The 19,393-nt window shown below is 37.4% G+C and overlaps 1 protein-coding gene across 2 annotated transcripts in view; it reads left to right on the forward strand.

Moving 5' to 3' along the window:
- Positions 1-19,393, forward strand: part of INSC (INSC spindle orientation adaptor protein) — a 119,596-nt gene that overhangs the window by 30,416 nt on the left and 69,787 nt on the right. For both annotated transcript variants that reach the window (XM_042814862.1, XM_042814863.1), the window contains exon 2: positions 5,383-5,473. In XM_042814862.1, the coding sequence (XP_042670796.1) occupies positions 5,421-5,473 (53 nt within the window). In that variant the 5' untranslated portion in view covers positions 5,383-5,420. The remainder of the gene's footprint in view (positions 1-5,382; positions 5,474-19,393) is intronic.

Raw genomic sequence — 19,393 nt, forward strand, 5'->3', positions numbered from 1 at the left:
AAAAAAAAAAAAAAAAAAAAAAAAAAAAGAAAAAAGAAAAAAGAAAAGCCGACTTAATGATTAGCTCAGTGGCTTTTTGCCCAAAATAACTTTTGGTGTGGAGGGGCAGGTGGGAAGGGAGTTGAGAATCAGTTACACCCTTCTCTATCTCCTTATTTGAAATATTTTATAATGCAGTACACAGTGATGTAAACTCCATCTTTCTTGAGATTTTGTACCTAAGTGGGAAAATTTGTGAAAGATGTGTTGTAAGAAAAAAATATGCTTTGGTGAAAGAGCTAACAGTGTTGGAGATCTCTCCCTTTCCTGATCTCTGGTTATATGAATACTTGGTCATGGATAGTGCTGAATTATCTGGGTAACATGAGACTCTGCTTTCCCTCCCAGTGCAATCATATCTTCTGGTTGTATTGCAGGTATCCCAGTTAGTGGATTTCCACACAATTCACTTGCTAAAATATAGATATTGAATGAACAAGCTCATATCTCTTGCTTTGAAAGCAGATTTTTGCATTGTGGTGATTGTATGTGCAAGGAGAACATTCTGCAGGTTCTAAAACCAGGAGGCGAATGAAGGAATTTCAAACGTTATGTGAAGACGAAGGAAACTCAATCCTAGGAGACAAGCTTGTTTTTTGTTGTTTTTTTTTTTGTTCTTTCCTTTGATTCTTGACAGTTGGCAGTGTTGCACTTTGGCTAACTTATGATCTCCAAAATGAGGTAACCTTTCTGTAGTTTTCAGGGTTATCTTCAACATGGGTGGATTCTGTCCACCTCTCTTTTCCTGTTGTTTTGAGGTTCTAAGGTGTATCTGAGAACAGTCAGGCTGAGATGAGAAATCCAAAACAGAAAACCCACACAGATTTCAGTTTGAGTTATTATTTATATGCATACTGGATCCTGTCAAAGATGAACATAATTGTTTGAAATGAGATCTTTTCTGTAAAACAATAGGAAGATGGGAAACATAAAACATTAATTAACTACTCAACACTGTTTCACATTTGGTTGTTGGTTCTGCAAGAACAGTTAACATGAACGAATACTGCTGGTAACACTTGTTAACCCTCCTTCTTACTCTTCTTACTCTGGTTTGAACTTTGCTCTCTGGAAGTGTGGTACGTACAATTGTATATATGGTCCCATGCTAATAGAACCCAATTTAATGCACAGTTAGAAGGACTCTTCATTACTCCTTGCTTTTGGTTTTATGGCTTCTTAGATTTGTGACACCCGGTTTAATATTGAGTTGACTTTCATAATTCATGCCAGTAAAAATCTGTTAAAATGCAAAATTACCACAGGATCCTGAGACCTCAAATGGCCAGTATGAAAAGCTTCAGATGGACCAGGCATGTTGCTGAAGGGCACGGTGTATGTGTTTACTTTCCAGCTGATCACATAAATATTGTCAAAACTATGCTCTTAATTTGATTTGTGACATTCCATTAACAGTTACTCCGTGTACCAGAATAATAATAATAACTAATGATTCCCAGACTCCCAGAATTGTAAAATAAGGACAGGCTCTGTTTGGCAGAACAGATACCATGCTTTAATATGGACAGGAACTGTTAATATTAATCAAATGAGGTATAGTCTAAAATGACTTCTGGCTAATGACTTGTTCTCGGGCTGACCGTGCTACTTGCAGGTAACACACTGTTCTAATTCTGATGATTACTAATAATTGCATGCTAGATACATGGTTTTCTGTCTCTCAGAAAGAGAAACGATCTTCTTCATTGTCCTCACTTTAAGACGTTACTGTTGAAACTGTGATGTTAGGCTGTTGGATGTGGGATGGCAAAAGTTCATGGATTTGCCTTTTGATTTAAGCTTTTACAAGGATGGACGTGTGAGCAGTGAATGAGTTCAAAATGTGAATTTAATTGTGTGACAGCCAGAACTTAATTATTCAGAGCATCATTATGTGATGCAGAGCTTCCTGAAGGCCACCAGTAGTAGGAGTTACTAAGTCACACTTATTTCACCTTGAATATGTGCTGTTACTGTGATGTTTTCAGACAAATTTATTTAAGAGAAACAGAATTAAGATCCTCCCTATTTCTTAATTAATTCCACAAGTTACACTGAGGGATGGAGAAATAAGTTAAACTGGAAGATATGGCAAGATTGATTCTGTTTTCCCAGAAGAAATAACGTTTTTCTTGGGGCGCTAAAAGCTGTCTTGTGCTTCAGAAGCTGCTCTTATACTGAAAGGGAGGAAGAAGAGACTCCCAGAAGGGAGTTCCTGTAATGCAGAAAGAATCCGGTCTTCTGGAACCAGCAGCTTGATGCATAGCTGTGTTAGGAAGGCCTGGTTTCTGTTGGGTTGAGTCTCCTCCTTTAACTTATAGGTAAGCTAAATAGTGAGCTTTAAGTTGTAGCACCAAGGTATGATGCACATATATGAGCAAGTTACCTCTTCTTAGTTTTTTTTTTTTTTTTTTTTTGCGATGAATGTAGTTTTCTACTCTCACTGCTCCTTCTGTAAGCAGTCCTTATATGCTGTTGCAGGGTGAGGTTTTGTTTTCTGAAAGAAGCTTTTTGTTTTTTTTCTGGTAGTTTTCTGAAAGAAGATTTTGGCTGTCTTCAGTGGGAATAATATGTGGCTCGTGGTCTTATCTACACCTAATTAAATGTAAGGAAATAACGTTTTAAAAACTAATTCAGTGTTGACAGGACAAAGAGAAAGATGAAGGACACGAAGAGAGTCTGCCTTGAATACACACTGCTATCTACCAGGAGAATTAAACATGATCATAACTCATTTATGATGATGATGCAAGCGTATATAGAGACATTTATGTAAAATCCTATGGAAGTTATTAAAAGTTGGCCTTATTTAAGTCCACGAATAAGTTTTTTTTATTATTTCAGCACAAGGGTGCTACTCAAACTTGTACCAAAATGACCAGTATTGCAAATCAGAGGCAGTGTTATTTTTGGTACATTTGCCTAGGCAGCATGTCTGGCCAGCTGCAGGCCTGATCCAGCATTCAGTGAAAGCTGACGAAAAAAGACATAGCTTCTGCTAATGCTTCCCGTGAGTATCTACAAAGTAGATAAATTTATTCTTATGAGTGCATGTTATACATATATGCAATGTGTGTAACATTTATGTACACTCCAGCTTGGGCTGAAAATCTTGAGCTGAATTCTAATCATAATTTTGAGATAGGTTAAGATATGCGTGAGGTATTTTGTTGTTTCTGGAACATGAATGACCTCTTAAGTAGGAGTTGGTTATGTTTTTAGTCTATTAGCTGTAATATGTATACATGTTTTGTAGACAGCCAACATTTAAAAGCAAGAAAAAGCTGCATTTTTCTCGTGTTTCTGATTTACAGAGAACGATGAGATGCAGTAATCTAATTTATCTGTCTATGGTGTCATGTTTGTAAGTAATAGAATGCATCAGATGCTCTGTGTATGTGTGGGTATCCTACTAGTGGGCTCAGCTAATGGTGAAACAGCTTCAGCTTGTTGAGGAGCTGTTCATTTTGTAGAAGATGGTGAGTCCTGCAACTGATGCTGAACAGAAGGAGATCAGATTCCATTAAGCCCATTTCTGCAGACTGAGAGAAACTTCTCTCTTTACATGGTAGGAAAATTCATCCCAGAGATTAAGATTTTATATGGATATGTTTATCTTTGATTGTCCTGTCCCCCCCGTGGAATAGTGCCCATCAGCTATTTGCAGTAAAACTGATTCTGTGGTTATTTGCATTTGATATTCTTAAGTCTATTTGACAAAGACTAAAAAAAATCATGTATATTTTATCAAATATTGTACACTTGTAATTAAAAAAATATAGAGTTTTTCATTACTGAAATTGCCCTTTAAAAAAGGCAGAGCGCATTTTTCTCATGTGCACCTATTTAAAAGAGTGTACTGATGTATGTGTTAGAATTGTTTTTGTACATCTGGGAAGATTTGAAGTGGTAGGACAGAGACAACACTGCTCAAGTAATTTGGAGCTAGTAGTGAGCTGAGCATGTAGCACATAGAACACATTATTTTGGTTCTAATAACCCTAAGTATTAGGGACATGCATTAGCAGTAAGATCAAGTGGGTAGGAAGGATGCTGAGGACTTATCTCGGCATCCATTAGGAGCGATTTGGAGTGGCAAAATTCTTGAATACTGACTGACTCAGCTTGCAGGAAGTAGACAATACAAAATGGCAGAATTTCACAAGTGATTGCATCAAAAAACCATTCTCCCTTAGTTGGTGACAGATACAGCATTAACTTCTCACTTCAAGTATTTTCTCTGAGTGAGATCTATTTATCTCAGGCTTTTCTTCACATCTAAGAAAGCACTGTTTTCTCCACTCTTCCTGCCTCCTCCAAATTTTTTATCTCCTCATTCTTCTTGAGTCATGGATTAATCTCTTCCTTAAAATGTTTTACATTAGCTGTTCCTTCATCCATGTGGATAAGTGGGAATTGCTACATTATTTCTGTAGACCAAAGCATCTGGTTCCTGTTCAAAATATTCATTGTTTTATAATGGATAATGCCCTAATGTAAGGTGTGTGTGTATGTGTGTGTTTTTTCTTCTCTCTTAGAAGAGGATTGTGGGAGGGAGATGGTTTCCACTTCCTTGGTACTTTCTTACTTTTTCCTGTACAATGCTATTTGGAGGACTCTTCTCAGGCAGAACATTGAGAAAGATGTGTATAGTATTTTGAGCTACCAGGAAAACAAAATTACTTAATGTAGAAGGATCTTTTTTTAACTGTTGGACTTCATGATTTTGAAGGTCTTTTCCAACCTGAGCAATTCTGTGATTCTATGATCTAATACTTGTATTACTTGGACAACAGTAATTTTTCTGTAAATGTAATATTATAAGATTTCAAAATCATGTGACAGCGCACTTGCTTTAACTTTTAAGCTCTCTTTCTCATGATAGCCTGAAGAATTAATCTTGCACTGAGAAGAAATTTGTTTAGTTAATGCAACGTGGCTTAAAAACAAGGCTAAGTAATAGCTGTACTGACTCAGCAAATCGTTCAGCCCAGATGCCTCTGACCTGCATAGTAGTCCAAGAGGTTTCTTAATGTACAGAACCCTGTATTTTTTATGCAGTGAAATCATTGAATGGCTTGGGTTAGAAAGGTCATCTAATTCCAATGCCCTGCTGCAGGGAGGATTGCCACCCACTAGATCAGCCGCTAGATTGGGAAGCCCAGTGCCTAATGTACTTACTGGCTCTGGTTATTTGCTGGAGTTGTGTGGTATCCTGAGGAAAAAAGTCTTCTGAATTTTTTCTAATGCGTTAATTCCACAACTTAGTAGAGAATACCATCCATGTTGGGCTGAAGAGGCCTGAGTTTTCTGAGGTTTACTAAATGCCTTTTTTCTTTCTAGATTGTGACCTATGGAGAAGAATACATAAGGGGATAAATATGGCTTTTAAGGGTGAGGACCACTTAGATTCCCTTCCTTTACCTGTTCAGCGGTAAGTGGTACTCTTCTCATGCAGACTTAAGTGACTAAATGCTCCCAAAGCTACTTTGTTATTTAGGATCCAAAGGTGAATAAAAAAGTCATTTTTAAACACCATTCTTGAATTTGCTTACATTCTCACTGGTAAATCATGACAGTAAACGCGTAGTGACTGTTTTAAATGGGTGAGCTGGCTTGTGGTACAGCAATGATAGTTTACTGGATTGGTTGTCATGATGGAAATCTCTAGCACTCCCTCTACTCTGAAGACTATTGGAAATTATAAATATAAATTTACTGAACCTCATTCACTGCCTCTACTTGTAACTGTGGTACTAATATTAAAGTTTCAGTAGAATCTTGCCTGTCCCGACGGGGAACTGGAAGTACTGGTTGCTCTATTAATCAATTGAGGTTTTAGAATCTGGCTCCAGATTGGCAGCTAGTATCTGTAGCATAGTTTCACATCTGTGATAATGGAGGCTTCATGGAAAGGGAAAAATGGATAATGAATACAATCATTCTATGTTTTCATTGAGCTACGGTCTTGATATGTAGCATAATTGATTTTATGGGCTGCTGAATGCAGGGGTAAAATCAGAAGCAGGAAGGATTTAAATTTCATTATTTTTCTTAGTTGTCGTTAGGCAAAATCTTCTTTCCTGCAGTCAACTGGCTGCTGACATGCATTCTCAGAATACGGGGCTTTTCTTCTCAACAAGTTTTGGTATTTCTCTGTTTTTCACTATCTGAATCTTTTAGCAGATATTTTGATAACACCACTGGGCTTTCAGTTGCAGAAAGACAATTTGGGCACACTGTCTTCTGTAAGGAATGTTAGGTGGAGGAAAGCAGTTTGGGGATCCCAGATGCGAAGTAAATGAGGACCATATATTGGATTCTGTGTATTGGAAACCAGCAAGTCCTAGAAATCCTAGGTAACCAGGTGTGAACTGGACTGGAATAAACAGGGATGAGGTATACTGTCACTCATTAGTTTTAATTTTTATTCCATGGGATGAAGCTGTGGAATATTGCATCAGTGGTGCACAGCAGTGCCGTCAGATTAATGACTTGCACTTGGAAATGCTCTGATCAGATAAGGTGCTAGATATCTGCGTTAATTTCTTAGTAATAACTAATTAATTCTGGAAATTGAATTGTAGTTTAATAGTAGACCAACTACTGTGCAAAAACTTCCATTGCAAAATGGGTCAGTGAAGCCTCTTGCAGAAAAATAGATACAAGTGGGACCAAAGGCAGTAAGACCCATGGATGGCAAGGGCTGATCCAAGTTGATGGTGGCAAACTTTTCTTGCAAGCAAATGAGGATGTCAGCTGCAGACTGCCCATGTTAGTGATTGGAAATGTGGAGAAGTAACAGTGCATACGATGCTCACATGCAACAGCACAGAACTGAAAAGTTCTGAAAGTTCTGAATCTGTAGGCTAGAAACTGCTGAAAAGGGAACCTGCCTGCAAGTCAGTTCTGCTGTGTGCAGGGAGGCAGGAGGACTCCACTACACTACGTTTAAGAAAATATGCACCTTGCATTGACTCTTCACTGTATCTTATTGTAAGTTATGTGGGAAAAGTTTTGTACAGCGGCAAGTGCTATGCTCTGGGGAAGTGCGTGGCCCGGCAGGACAACTGTATGTAGTGAGATCATAAAATAAGTAAATACTCTATCTTGTCCCCAGCTGTTTCAGTACAGCTTCTGAAAATGGACTCTTTACAAATGTCTTTCCTGTTGGAATTGCTTTTCTCATATTTCTGGTGAGTTTTCCAGGTGGGAAAGCTAATGTAAAAGAAATGGTCTTTCTCTTAGGTCCCTGTCCTCCATTTCTTTGTAATAAAAGTTCATCAGCCTTTTTGTTTGCTTTCAATTAAAACAATGTACCCATTTTTACATGGTAGTCATGGTTTCTTGCACTTTCCATATTGCATAGTAAACAAAAATTAGCAATTAGAGTACTCAATCAGAAGCCAGTCAGCTAAACAAAGGTACTCATAATAAAGAGCAAAATAGGATGCTGGTTTTGTTTTCCTGGATTATATGTTCAGCTCACTCTCATAACTGAGAGAAATTCAGTACAATTAGTACTTAAACTACAAAAACAACAAAACCCATAAATACAGCACTTCATAAACACAGCAGGATTCTCCATGGAAATTAGGAATGTAAAAGTGAAGCAAAGGTAAAGTTATCTTGCTGAAAAATGTTGAAATTTGCACTATGAATCTGGGAGGCACTCTTGAAAGTGAAGTGATAGCAGTGGTAGAGCTGGTCTTTCTTCCTGAGCCTCAGAAATGTAATACTGCTAAACTGTTCAATACATACTCTGAACATCCTTACAGTTTTAAAAATGAAAGATAATCCTCTGGGTTATAACTTCAGCTTGCATAGGAGCAAAGGCAATGTTAAATATTTAAAAGCTTGGTTTTTTTTTTTTTTTTTTTTTTTAAGTGAATGCTCTGAGGACCAAAACGATGAGCCCTACTAGGTGATAAATTTAGAAATTTTTTAATACTATTATTTTCTCTTACAGAATTTTATGCCACTGATATAGATGAGAGCGTTTTTTTCTTAATCACTGTGCTTCAGATGAAGAAGGTGAGGCAGAGAAATCAGACAAGTCTTTGAACTCTAGGTACATGTAGTTAAAATCTCTGAAAATCACTTCCTTGTCTTGATCCACCTGAAATCAGAACGGTTTGCCATAAAGGGCTTCTAATTTTGGCTCTGCCACAGAATCCAGGTTTCCTGTCTCCCAGTTCTTAACCAAAAGTCAGTTCTTCCTCCTTTTGTTACGTTCTTCCTTTTTCTGTTCTCTAAGGACCTGAGATCTATGAAAGAACAATATGAATGAGGTCACTCCATGCATATTTATAGCCTTGCTCTGCTCTTTAAACTGTGCCATGTATCTGCAGGTGTCCTGATAACTTCTCTAGAGTATCTACTTAGGTGTCCCGTTACATAAATAAAGACTTCCGTGCCCCTTTTATGCCCTCACCTATTAAGCAATTGCTAAGGTGGCAATCAATTCTGGAGAGGTCTGGATTTCTTTCAGTATGCATTCTGGTGGTAGTGGTGGTTGTTTTTTTTTACCCTACATATTTTTTTTCCCTTTAACTTCTATAATTTCTCGCAATGTTATTTTCTGTTTCTGTATGGTAGGTAATGGCGGCTGGAGATCTGCTCACTGCATGTGTCCCATCCCTGGAGGCATTCAAGGCCAGGCTGGATGTGGCTCTGGGCAGCCTGGTCTGGTGGTTTGGTGACCCTGCACATAGCAGGGGGTTGAAATTATAGATGATCATTGTGGTCCTCTTCAATCCACCCCCTTTCTGTGACTCTATGAATACCATCTTGTTACAGGCTTCAGGATATTCTAGGTTAATTGTTCACAGGCTTTCAGTAACCAAGTGGAAAAGAAACACTTCTGAGGCTGTCTTCAAAATTCTAGGACCAAAGCATTCCATCTATGAAGCGGTGGGAACCATGTCTTTCACGACTCTAAGTACTCTGCTGCTTGCCCAGTAAGCAAAGAGGTGTTGATTGAAATGATGCTAAAAAATTCTGGGAACTGGAAGAAAAAAAAATTGGACTGAACTGCTAATTTAACAGAATATTTGTCAAAAGTTGAAAATTGAAACTTGCAGCGAGAGAGGTGTGTGGCTTTTTTTCTTTGTTTGTTTTACTCCAGAAACTGCAGTGATTCCACTGCAGGTTTTTCTCCTCAATCAAGATAAAAAACATGCAGGCTTTCATAGAATATAGAGGCATATTATGATGAAAAATATGGAAATTTATAATGGATTTTTTTAATGGAAGGTACAACTTCAAATGAAAAAAAAAGCACTTGGCAAAAAATTTCTGGTAAGAAAGAATTTCTACTGTAGTAAGGAAGATAGTGTAATGATCTTTGTAAAGCAAGATGCATTTTTACCTGCTCAGGGACTAAATTATTTAAAGATCTATGTATTGGGTTTTGCTTCTCGAACTTCATGTTACTTCTATACAACTGAAAAGAGTTGTTTTGATAACACTGCATTTGAGGTGCAAGACACAATGATGAGTCTTTCAGCACGTGTCTAATATTGCATTCATATGTTGTGTTTTTAATAAATACAACCTCAAACATGACTTTAAGGAGCAGATTATATCAGCTTGTTAGACTTCTACCCTAAGTATCTAGAATTACCCCAGTACTGTGTGATTTAGTTCTTGGAGTTGAAGGCAGGGAAATAGTTCTCTCTAGTCATATAAACAAATAATAATAGAACAGTTGGGCAAAATTACACAGGTGTATTCCTTCTCATTCAGTTACCTAAGGACCTCTTTCCACTTGTATTCTCTATGCAATGAGGATCTGTTTACTTTGTTGTGATCTGTTGATGTGACTTCAAGCTCTAGATGTCTTTTCTAGTGAATTTGGGGCAGCAACTAGATTTGGTTGCATGGTAGTTTATTGAAATATTTCCTGTTTCATCTTTCTTCTTTCTTAAACATGAAACACCGAAGTGAGTGAGTCCTAGGGATGGGATTTCTGTGAATTAGCCTGTGTAAAACTATTCGTTTTTTACCTCATTCTAGTCTATTTTTCTAGCACTACCAATTCTTATTAGCTGTTACAAGACACCTTTCTACTTGCTCTGTATCTGTGTGCCTTCTGTACTTTGTAGCCATTTCTATTATCAGTGCTGATCCTCATGAAACTTGTCTGTACATTTTTAATACTATGTGGACTCTTCAAGAACCAACAACCCATTTGTAAGCATGCACAACTTGTAAGATTGTGCTCGAGTTCATCATCACAAAATCTTGCTTAACTACGAATGCTTTAAATGCTTTGTCTGATCAGTGATTTACATATCCTTGTGCTTCTTAGACATCCTCTGTAAGTGCTCAGTTCTTTTTGTTCGATGGCTTCCTGTCGTATCTGCTGCTAATAATAAAGGGCTTGTTCTGCATTTCTGGCTTTTCCCACCTTCATCATGCAAAGTGAACTTCCTGCCTGATAAACACTCCTAGTGAAGTGAAAAATTTCTGTATTTTACAGGCTACTTTGTGTTGCAGATCCTGTCCTACTTAAATCCTACGTTCTCTACAATCAGTTTTTATTGGGATGACATCAGGAACTTGCATGTCAAGGTTCTCTACAACATTCAGACAAACACCTAAGAAAATCTGTAGAACAAATGCACGTTATCTGTGATACAGATTGAGAGTTGAATATTCTTTATTGTTGTGCTTCTGAATTTCTGCTTTATGAATGTTGAAAATCCATTCAAGAATATAATGCTTTCGATGGAGTTGAAAACAGTTTTGGAAAACTTTTTTTTTTTTTTTTTTTTTTTTGTAGTAAGCTCCGTGAACAGCATGCTACAGAAGAGAGAAGAGTGCTCTGCCAATAAAGCTATAAATAATAAATCTAGCTGTAGCATAGTTCATGGCATTAATGATAACCTCATGCAACGACCTTGTGTTCTTTTCATTTCACTTGGTGAACCCTATAGCAATTCAGTAAAGAATCATAGCTTAAGGAAGGGAGGTCTATCTTATCATAATGTAAGTATTTTTCGTTTTAGTGATTTATATTCCACCTGTAATAAAACTGAGAGTAAATTAGTTTGCTTTGTTGGTACAATTAGTTTGATTTGTTGGTAGAAGCTAAATCACAGCTGCTTTTGTGTACCCATATGCTATTTCAGGGGAGGATTTTCAAATGTTGCTAGTTGACTGGATCCAAAGGATGATGTTAGCAAAGTAGTGCCTATTGATTTGCCATCATTTTGTAGCACTCAGGAGGAATACGAACTCAACAGGTTTTTTCTTTGAATACATGGGTAAAATATCTTTGTTCCTATATTCAGGATGTTAAAGTGTAGGTCAGCAGTTTAGCTCAGAGGCAATAAAAATAATTGCGTTTCACTTGTACTTTATGTATTTTGGGGGTGTGCGAGTCTGCCAGAATTCAAGATTTTTTCCTAAGCTTTTCGTTCTGATAGTTTTATCGCTATAGCTTTACATTAATTGTATATTATGCTGCAGAAACATGTTATATTACTTCCCAGAGATACGCTGCATAATATTTTATGTTGAACTCTAGAAGTCACAAAAGAATTCTGGCTTTTAACCTAAAGTAAGTTTGAGTTTATCCATTATAGTAATTGAGAAGTTGGAGTGACTTTAAACTGAACAAATAGACAAATCTAAACAATCTATTCAACTTGACTCGCTAGACCTTTCTTCATTAAATGTTGGTATTTCATATTTGTGGATGGATGTTAGTTGGGAACAGGTTTTTATTAAATGATGAAGCATCATCTTTCATCTTTAATGATTAAGAATTCACCCTGAATCTTGTCAGGGTCAGGGACACATTTCAGAGTATGTGATGCATAGTACGCAGAGATCAAACTGCTAGTGTAGCCTTTATTGTATAGGAAGCTTAATTATTTTCAGAATGCATATTTTAAAATGTGGAATTCTGTAGAAAATACTTTTTTTTTTTTTTTTTTAATATTAAGAAAAAAGGCCCTATCTGCCTGATGAATATCTGAAGATAAAGAAAACAAAACAGCAACAACCAAAAACCAAACCAAAACAAGACAAAAATGAAGACATTAAAATGTTTAGTTTTGGGACCATCTTAAAGTATATAGGCATCTTACTTGTTTGACATATCTTGCTCATTTGCTGTAAAGGCTTGGGAATAACCTTCCTCATTAAATACCATAAACAAATAGCTCCTTTGAGATGTTGTTAAGCAGTAATGTTATGTTATACTATACTTACAGTCATGAATAGCTGAAGAGCCTCACTCTTGGCTTTGTGTTGTCTCTGAGCTTTCTGGCACCAAAAAATGCTAAGCCTGAACTGTGTCTGAACCTAGTACATTAGCAGTGGGGAAGGAACCTATCCCAGCAATTGTATGGCTAAGGAAGAGAAAGAAACACTGGTCTGCAGGTTCCAGACTGGTGTGATAACTTGATGCCTTGTGACATACAAGGTGAGGAAGAATGGAGGAACAGAGAGAGCCATGTATGTCGCAAAGCATGCAGTCCTGCAGCTTGCAGTCAGCCTGGTGCAGTCACTGAACAGTGCTATGTGCCTGGCAGCAGTGCTGTGCTTGAGGGCTAAGGCTGATCTTAAGTTTGTTTTCCTGAGTGTAGGAAGGAGTGAGCCAGAAGTGGTAATGCTGGCACTGGCCTCATTCTGAAGCACCTGGAGGGTGCTTGTCCCTATCCTGCTTCACAGGAGCACAGGAATGCTTCGCACCCTGCTTGCAAACTGCACCTGGGGATTCTCCTGACTATAGTCCTTGGTGTGTATCTTTAAAAAATTTGCTTTGCATTTGTTAGTCAGCAAGTCTTATCACATTTGGAAGAGCTTGCCAGTTATAATAGTCTTCAGGGAAGCAAAGTTATGTAGCATTAACTATAAACAATACAGTTTAAAAGGAAAATGGACCCTGTAGTATCTACTCTTTGATTACTTCCCAGGTTATTCTAACACTGACAGATTATAGTTAAGACTGTCTGTTGTTTTCCCATTTACAGAACGGTATTGGAAGTCAGCTATTTTGCAAAACAGTTGTAAGGCTTGGACTTTCTAGGCAATTTTATGCGCATAATGTAATCTGAAGTTACTATTCTGCTGGCAAGAAGATCCATGCTCTTGCCTTTTGTTTTAACAGTCAAGCTATATTGGTTTTATCAATTATGATTTAGCTGGAATTTTTCTTGCTAGTGCTGGATGGCATTTAAAGATGCAACCCTGGACACTGACATCAGAGTATCTGAGACATCTTTCTCCTTTAAAACACAAGCTTTGAAGCATTCTAGAGGCAGTCACTGAGCTTACCAAATGGGAGAAAAATGACTGAAAAAGAATGTAGTAGTTTTCTTTATAGGAATACACATTTTCATGCAACTCCAAAACAGATCAAAATAATGAAGACTTCCTAAAGCTCAAAAAACTCACTGAATTTGCTATTGTTTTATTTTAAGGAAGTGTTGCCATTGGTCTCTGGAAGGGCAGGAAGGTTTGTTGGAACTTTAGTTTTGGATTGAGCCTTATACGTTATTTGTCTTGGTTATACCTCTGATTAATTCCTTGACCTAAGGCAAGCAACCTTCTCGCACCTTTCCTTCCTCCATCTCAGCTGGTGAAATGCAGTGGAAGTCCTTATTAACAGATCCCTGCCAGCTGCTGTTTTAATGATCCTTATGTGGAGCTCTGTGTGGTATGACCTCATGCACCTTGTGCTTGATACTGTGCATCATCCTATTGCAGGTTTGTTAATGTTGGATGCTATCTAGCAGCTGCATCTACTAAACATTAATACGTTTCTATTCACAAAAACTGGCTTGTTCTTTCTCTCTGCCATATCTTGCTGTCATTTTTATAGAGTTGTTGCCTGGCATGTAAGTTCACTCAACTCTCTTTTCATCAGTGGCTATAAAAGAGGACAATGATTAATCACCTGTTCCATGACATTTCTGAGGTGTTTTCTTCCAGTATGATTTTTAATAACTCCATTAAGGATATTTTAATGATCTTACTATGACAAGCTGAGACATGACTTCTGAGTTATTTGCTGGAAATGCTAGTACCAGATTGTGTTAAATACAATATTTGTTGCTTCAGTCCATGTTTCCTGGGAATTTCTTCCTCGCTTAATTGCCTAGTCTCTCTCAATCTGGTTCACTGCTGCCTAGGGATGGTGGGAGGATCTTGTAACCACTTGTTCTCTAACCTGTAACGAGCAAATTTAAGAAGGGTAGCAGAACAATGCTACAACTTTGTAAATGGTATCTTGCCTTTTTCCCTTTCTGACAAATAGTGTAGTGATCTTAAGAAATACGCCAGCCTGACCCCATTTCTAGTCTCATTAAATTTGCTACTGTCTGTGAATGGCTTGATTTCTGAGTTCGCATTAACACTGAGGGACTTGGAGTGATGGAGTGAGATGCATACAGGAGTTTAATACTGAGCTGAAAGGTGATTGTTAGCAGTGCTGGTTGATTCTTTTTGCCCCTTACAGTATTTCAATAGGTGTGATGAGGTGTATATATATGTTATTTTATTTAAGGCAATAAGCCTAAAGGAGTATAGGTATGCAATTTTTTCTTTGCTTTTTTTTTTTTTTTTAAAGAAAAATCTTTTTATTAAGTTGCTTGTGTAGAGACTATGCTTCAGGTATATGATTTCTATATCATTCTTTTTCTGGATACTTTATTGTAGAAGCTATTCCAGGAGTGCAATAGAAACAGAAAATATTCGTGTCAGGGAAATATATTCTGCCCAATTAAAGATGATGGAAATATCTTTCTACTATCATGAACGAATGTGAGATTTGAGCTCAGAATAAAAACTAAGTAGGGGTAAAACAAGGGAAAGCTGAGAACATAAAAATAAAAAAGGAAAGAAGAAGAAAACCAGAAATGTGATCGGGGTAGACTGAGGTTATTCATTGTATCATGAGATGGTTGAAAGCACCATTTTGGGAAGTACTGTAGAGCAAAAGTACCCATGTTCAGTGACAACTGTAATCTCAAATTATTGTGAATGTTATCAGCTTTGCATTTTGAAATGAACTTTGTAGGTGAAATCTGAAATGCATGTGAGGGAAATAAGAGAATTTGTTTCTGTAGCAGTGATCATATTTTTGATCTTCTATATTCAGACAGAAGTTCACTTGTCTTATCTGTAGTTTAAGAGATAAACAGATTAAAAGGTAGTTGATGTTACGTAGTTATGAATACATGATTTCTAGCTAGTCAGGAAGCAGATGTTTCCAGTAGAAAATTATCATCCCTTCTTCCATTTATTAAAAGAACACTCTGAGTTCAGAACACAAATTACATAGCTAACCGGGAGGACTAACTGGTAACTTAACTACATCTGTTTTCTCCCAGCCCTGCTGGCAGAAGTTACTGCTTGAGTGACTTGTTTGCTAATTCACCTTAGATCTCACATTCGAATAAATCTTAGAATTGAGGAATAATTCACCTGGAAATATAATTCTGTCTCCTGCTCTTTTTTTCAGGCTTTTTTTTTTTTTTTTTTTTTTTCTCTCTCCTTATGCTGCTCTCTCTCATGTATTTGTAGATTACTTTTTCCCAACTTTGGTAAATCTAATTTTTGATGTAGCACAAGTTATCCGATTCATTTGAAGGATAAATGTGGAAAGGAAAAAGAAAAGACTGGGGAAGCAGTAAATTCAGCTAATGACCGATTACCTGTTCAGATGGCTTTTTCTATATTTCAAGACCTAAAGCATAGCAACTGTTGTTCTCTGCACTGGCTTATGCACAGGGTTTGGATTCTGGCACAGTGACTTCAGTGAGAGATGATTAGATCAGAGATTTTTTTTTTGCTATAGATGAAAAATGAAGCTTCCTTTAAAAAAAAAACAAACCAGAAAAAAAAAAAAAAAAAAAACCAAACTTTTTAAAAAGCCACTTTTGAAACTAATTCACTTAAAACCAATTACTAAGGATAACATTTTCAGTGAAAGGTGAAGGTGGTTGTGCTGACCTCTCTTCTAGGCTTAGAGGATGAGACTATGACAGAGTGAACAGTATCCTACCTGCAATAACCAGGAGTTCTCCACTCACAAATGTTGGGTTCACAATCCTGAGCATTTCACTGAAGTTTTCAGTCTTCCACATTTCTAATGTCAATGCTGGTATGCTACTATTCTTTATCATTTCATTTTAGTCCAGTGTACATATCAGGATGGAAAAATAAGTCTAAGCAATACCTTTTCACATCCATTTTTCTAATGTTCCCTTAATAGAAACTTCCAACACTAATAGTTGAGGCCAATCTCGCCTTCTATACCCCCTCTATCATTTAAAAACAAATTTGTCTTAAGTCTGCCAGAAATTCCTGTAGCACAGTCCTGATGTGGAAGGAGAAGGGATTGTGCTTATGTTGTGAGTGGATAGAGAACCTGATGCTGTATTGCTCTTGGCTAAATTACCAGGAACACCCTGGCCAAAAGTCAGTGCACAGATGCCAGGGAAAACAAGTTTTGTTTCCTCCCCCCCCCCCCCAAAGCATGGTGATCTGTTCAAAACTGGAGTTGCACTGAATGTTCTCTGTGGCTCAGCTGATTGGTGAGTGGCTGACCTCAGTCATTCTGAAAAAGTATCTTATGGGCAAGTATGAAGACAGTCTGAGTGAGCTGCTGTGCAGCATCCCTGCTGTAAAAAGGGGGTGGTGGTGGTGATGAGAAAAGATTATACTTCATCATGTGCATTGAATTCAACTTTGCTTCAATATAGGTCAGGCTGTTCCAAAAGCATGTCCCTTAGCAAATGCCCAAATTAAACATTTTTTCAATGTCAATTTGCATACCTCATCAGCTAATCCTGCAACCCAAAAATTTGAATTTGGATCCTTAATTTAAATAAGTGCAGCTCTGTAGTTTGGGTGGCATGGGTCAATCCTTCCTGGTGTACACAACAGGCCTTTAAGCCAGTCAAGCAGCAGCCTTGAAAGACTATAAAGTGCAGGGTGACATCTGAGAGATGTGCCAGAAGACCACACGTGGAGGAAACTTGCAAGAGCACAGCATCACCAGTACTTTTTGTGTGCTACAAGGACCTGTGGTAGCAGGGGTAAAAACTAAGGCTGGCTGACAGCTGCTTTAGGGTCTCAGCCTTTACTTGTGCCAAGTAGGATGCATCAGGCCCTGTGCTTCTCTGAGGTGAGAAATGGGAACATAAAGCTTTGTTACTTTCATTGTAATGGTAGACATGTGTTCAAGATGTTTCTCCTATTAACTTTGTGAACTTTCCAGCAGCTGAAATGCTACTCAGCTTACAAATGAAATTGGAGTGTGTGTGTGCACGTAGGGCAAACAACAAACGTCTTTAGAAAGTTCTGATGTTTTTGTTTTCAGTTGAGATTTAGGAGAGGATTTAGCTCTCTGTGCTTCTTAATTCAACACCGTGTAGGGGTATGTATGAATTATATGTATAGTGCTGTAGCACAGGAAACTTGATTTCAGCTTATTCTAGCAAATCCTTGCAGGATCTTGTTTCCATAAAGTTGCTTGAACCTGCATGTGGAAGAAATAAAAGGGATCCTTATATTCCAATACTTTATTGCTACTCTGTTTATCCTCCTTTATCTTTAGTGGGCATTTGAGCAATTAATTCCCCTTTAGGGTTATGACTTTTTATAGATATCTATCTCTCCTGCTGTCCCTGTGTTTCAAGGCAAGGCTTTACCTTGCAGCTATTTTCATTTTGTGCACCTGATGCTTTTGCCACAAATACCTGAGCTGAGAATTTTCTGAGAATTTCTTACTGAGGTTACACAGCAAAACCAGAACTGTGAGGGGAGGTACCTCATCTGATTGTGTTAGCTTGGTATAAACCTGCTGAATTGAGACCTCTTCTCCTACTCTGTTTCAGCCAGACTCATCTCACTTTATGTCTGCAAACGAACCCTTGCCCATGTTACTGTACAGGAAAGGTGCTGAGGAGAACTTCATGTGGTTACCAGTTTCACACTTCAAAGAAATGCATTTGAAAACATGTCACTTGGGCATTAGATAATTCAGGAAAGATTGAAGTGATAGATTAGAGCAGACATAACATTCCACAAACATAATGCAGGAATCATACATGCTTTCTACAGGTATAGTAAGATTAGGGTTTTTTTTGTACCTATATATAGTTTTCAGTCATTCTTGTGCTGGAGTATAGCAGCACTGCTGCTCAAATTAGCTCCTTAAGTCATTTGTAACCAGAAGGGAGCTTAGTTATATTTTATGTCTCGAAGAGCTTAAACTGTGAAAACATCCTATTATCATCAGAGGTCTGTATATATTTCTGCAGCTTGTTAGGACAAGTTTTCCTACTTTGATAAATTTGGTGCAGATTATCTAATTTACTGTGGTTACATAAGACCCGTTAGGATTTTAGGCACTCTTTTATGTCAGAAATAGTGTAACTTTTTGCTAATAGGCGGCAAAGTCCTGCTGATATTTGTCGTCTTGTCATCATGCTGTTCTGCAGACCTTTCATTTTCCTGGGTGCCTGTGAAGCTGGGGGAACCAAAAATGCTGTCCCTCTTGGGCACCTGTGCCAGCAGTAGGCAGGGGCTTTGTGTGCTTAAAGAGTATTCTAGCTGCTAATGGAGTAAACCAGAGATTATAACTTTTTTTTTTTTTTTTTTTTCTTTTTTGACCCTTATCTTTGTGGATAAATTGAAGTGAAATGAGGCGCTGTAAGACTTCATCAAATCTCCACTTGTTTCTCTGAAAGCTCAGATTTTGTGTTGAATTAACAAGAATTCTGAGTGTGGTTGGGTGAGAACTGTATCTTCTACTTGAGTATTTAAGATTTCAAATGTATTTGTTTTACTTGGGTTTATTTCACTCACTCAAGCAGCAGAAGCTATCCTTTCTCCTAGATACTTTTTTTTAATTGGAAAATATAAGCTACTGACATGGAAACTTCATGCTAAGTTCATGATAAATACCTTAGTATCTCTCTGGATAAATATATATATATATATACACACACACACACACACACACACACACATAAATAGACAAATGATTATTGCAGAGTCTATTATATATAGACTTGTTTTATAAAGGCTATATAGGCTTGTTTTAAAAAACAAAAAGCTAAAAGACAGAGGGATGCAGTTAAAATATATTCAAGGATCCATTTCCTTGTTTGCCTTGGGAGATATTTGATGTGTTACTAACTCTACCTGTGATGTACCTAGTGAGCCCTTCATTAGCATAGGTTATATGTGTCCATGCTTATAATGCTTATAATTATGAGCGCAAATTCTGTTTGGTATGTGAACAATGATCTAGCTAAATAGAACTCCAACAACCCTAAAACAACAAAAACAAAATGGAAAACCCATACAAAATTACTAGAAACCCCAA

The sequence above is a fragment of the Centrocercus urophasianus genome, unplaced genomic scaffold (genome assembly GCF_019232065.1).
Source record: "Centrocercus urophasianus isolate 14NV4802_14NV808 unplaced genomic scaffold, USGS_Curo_1.0 seq_14, whole genome shotgun sequence".
In the NCBI taxonomy this organism is placed as follows: domain Eukaryota; kingdom Metazoa; phylum Chordata; class Aves; order Galliformes; family Phasianidae; genus Centrocercus; species Centrocercus urophasianus.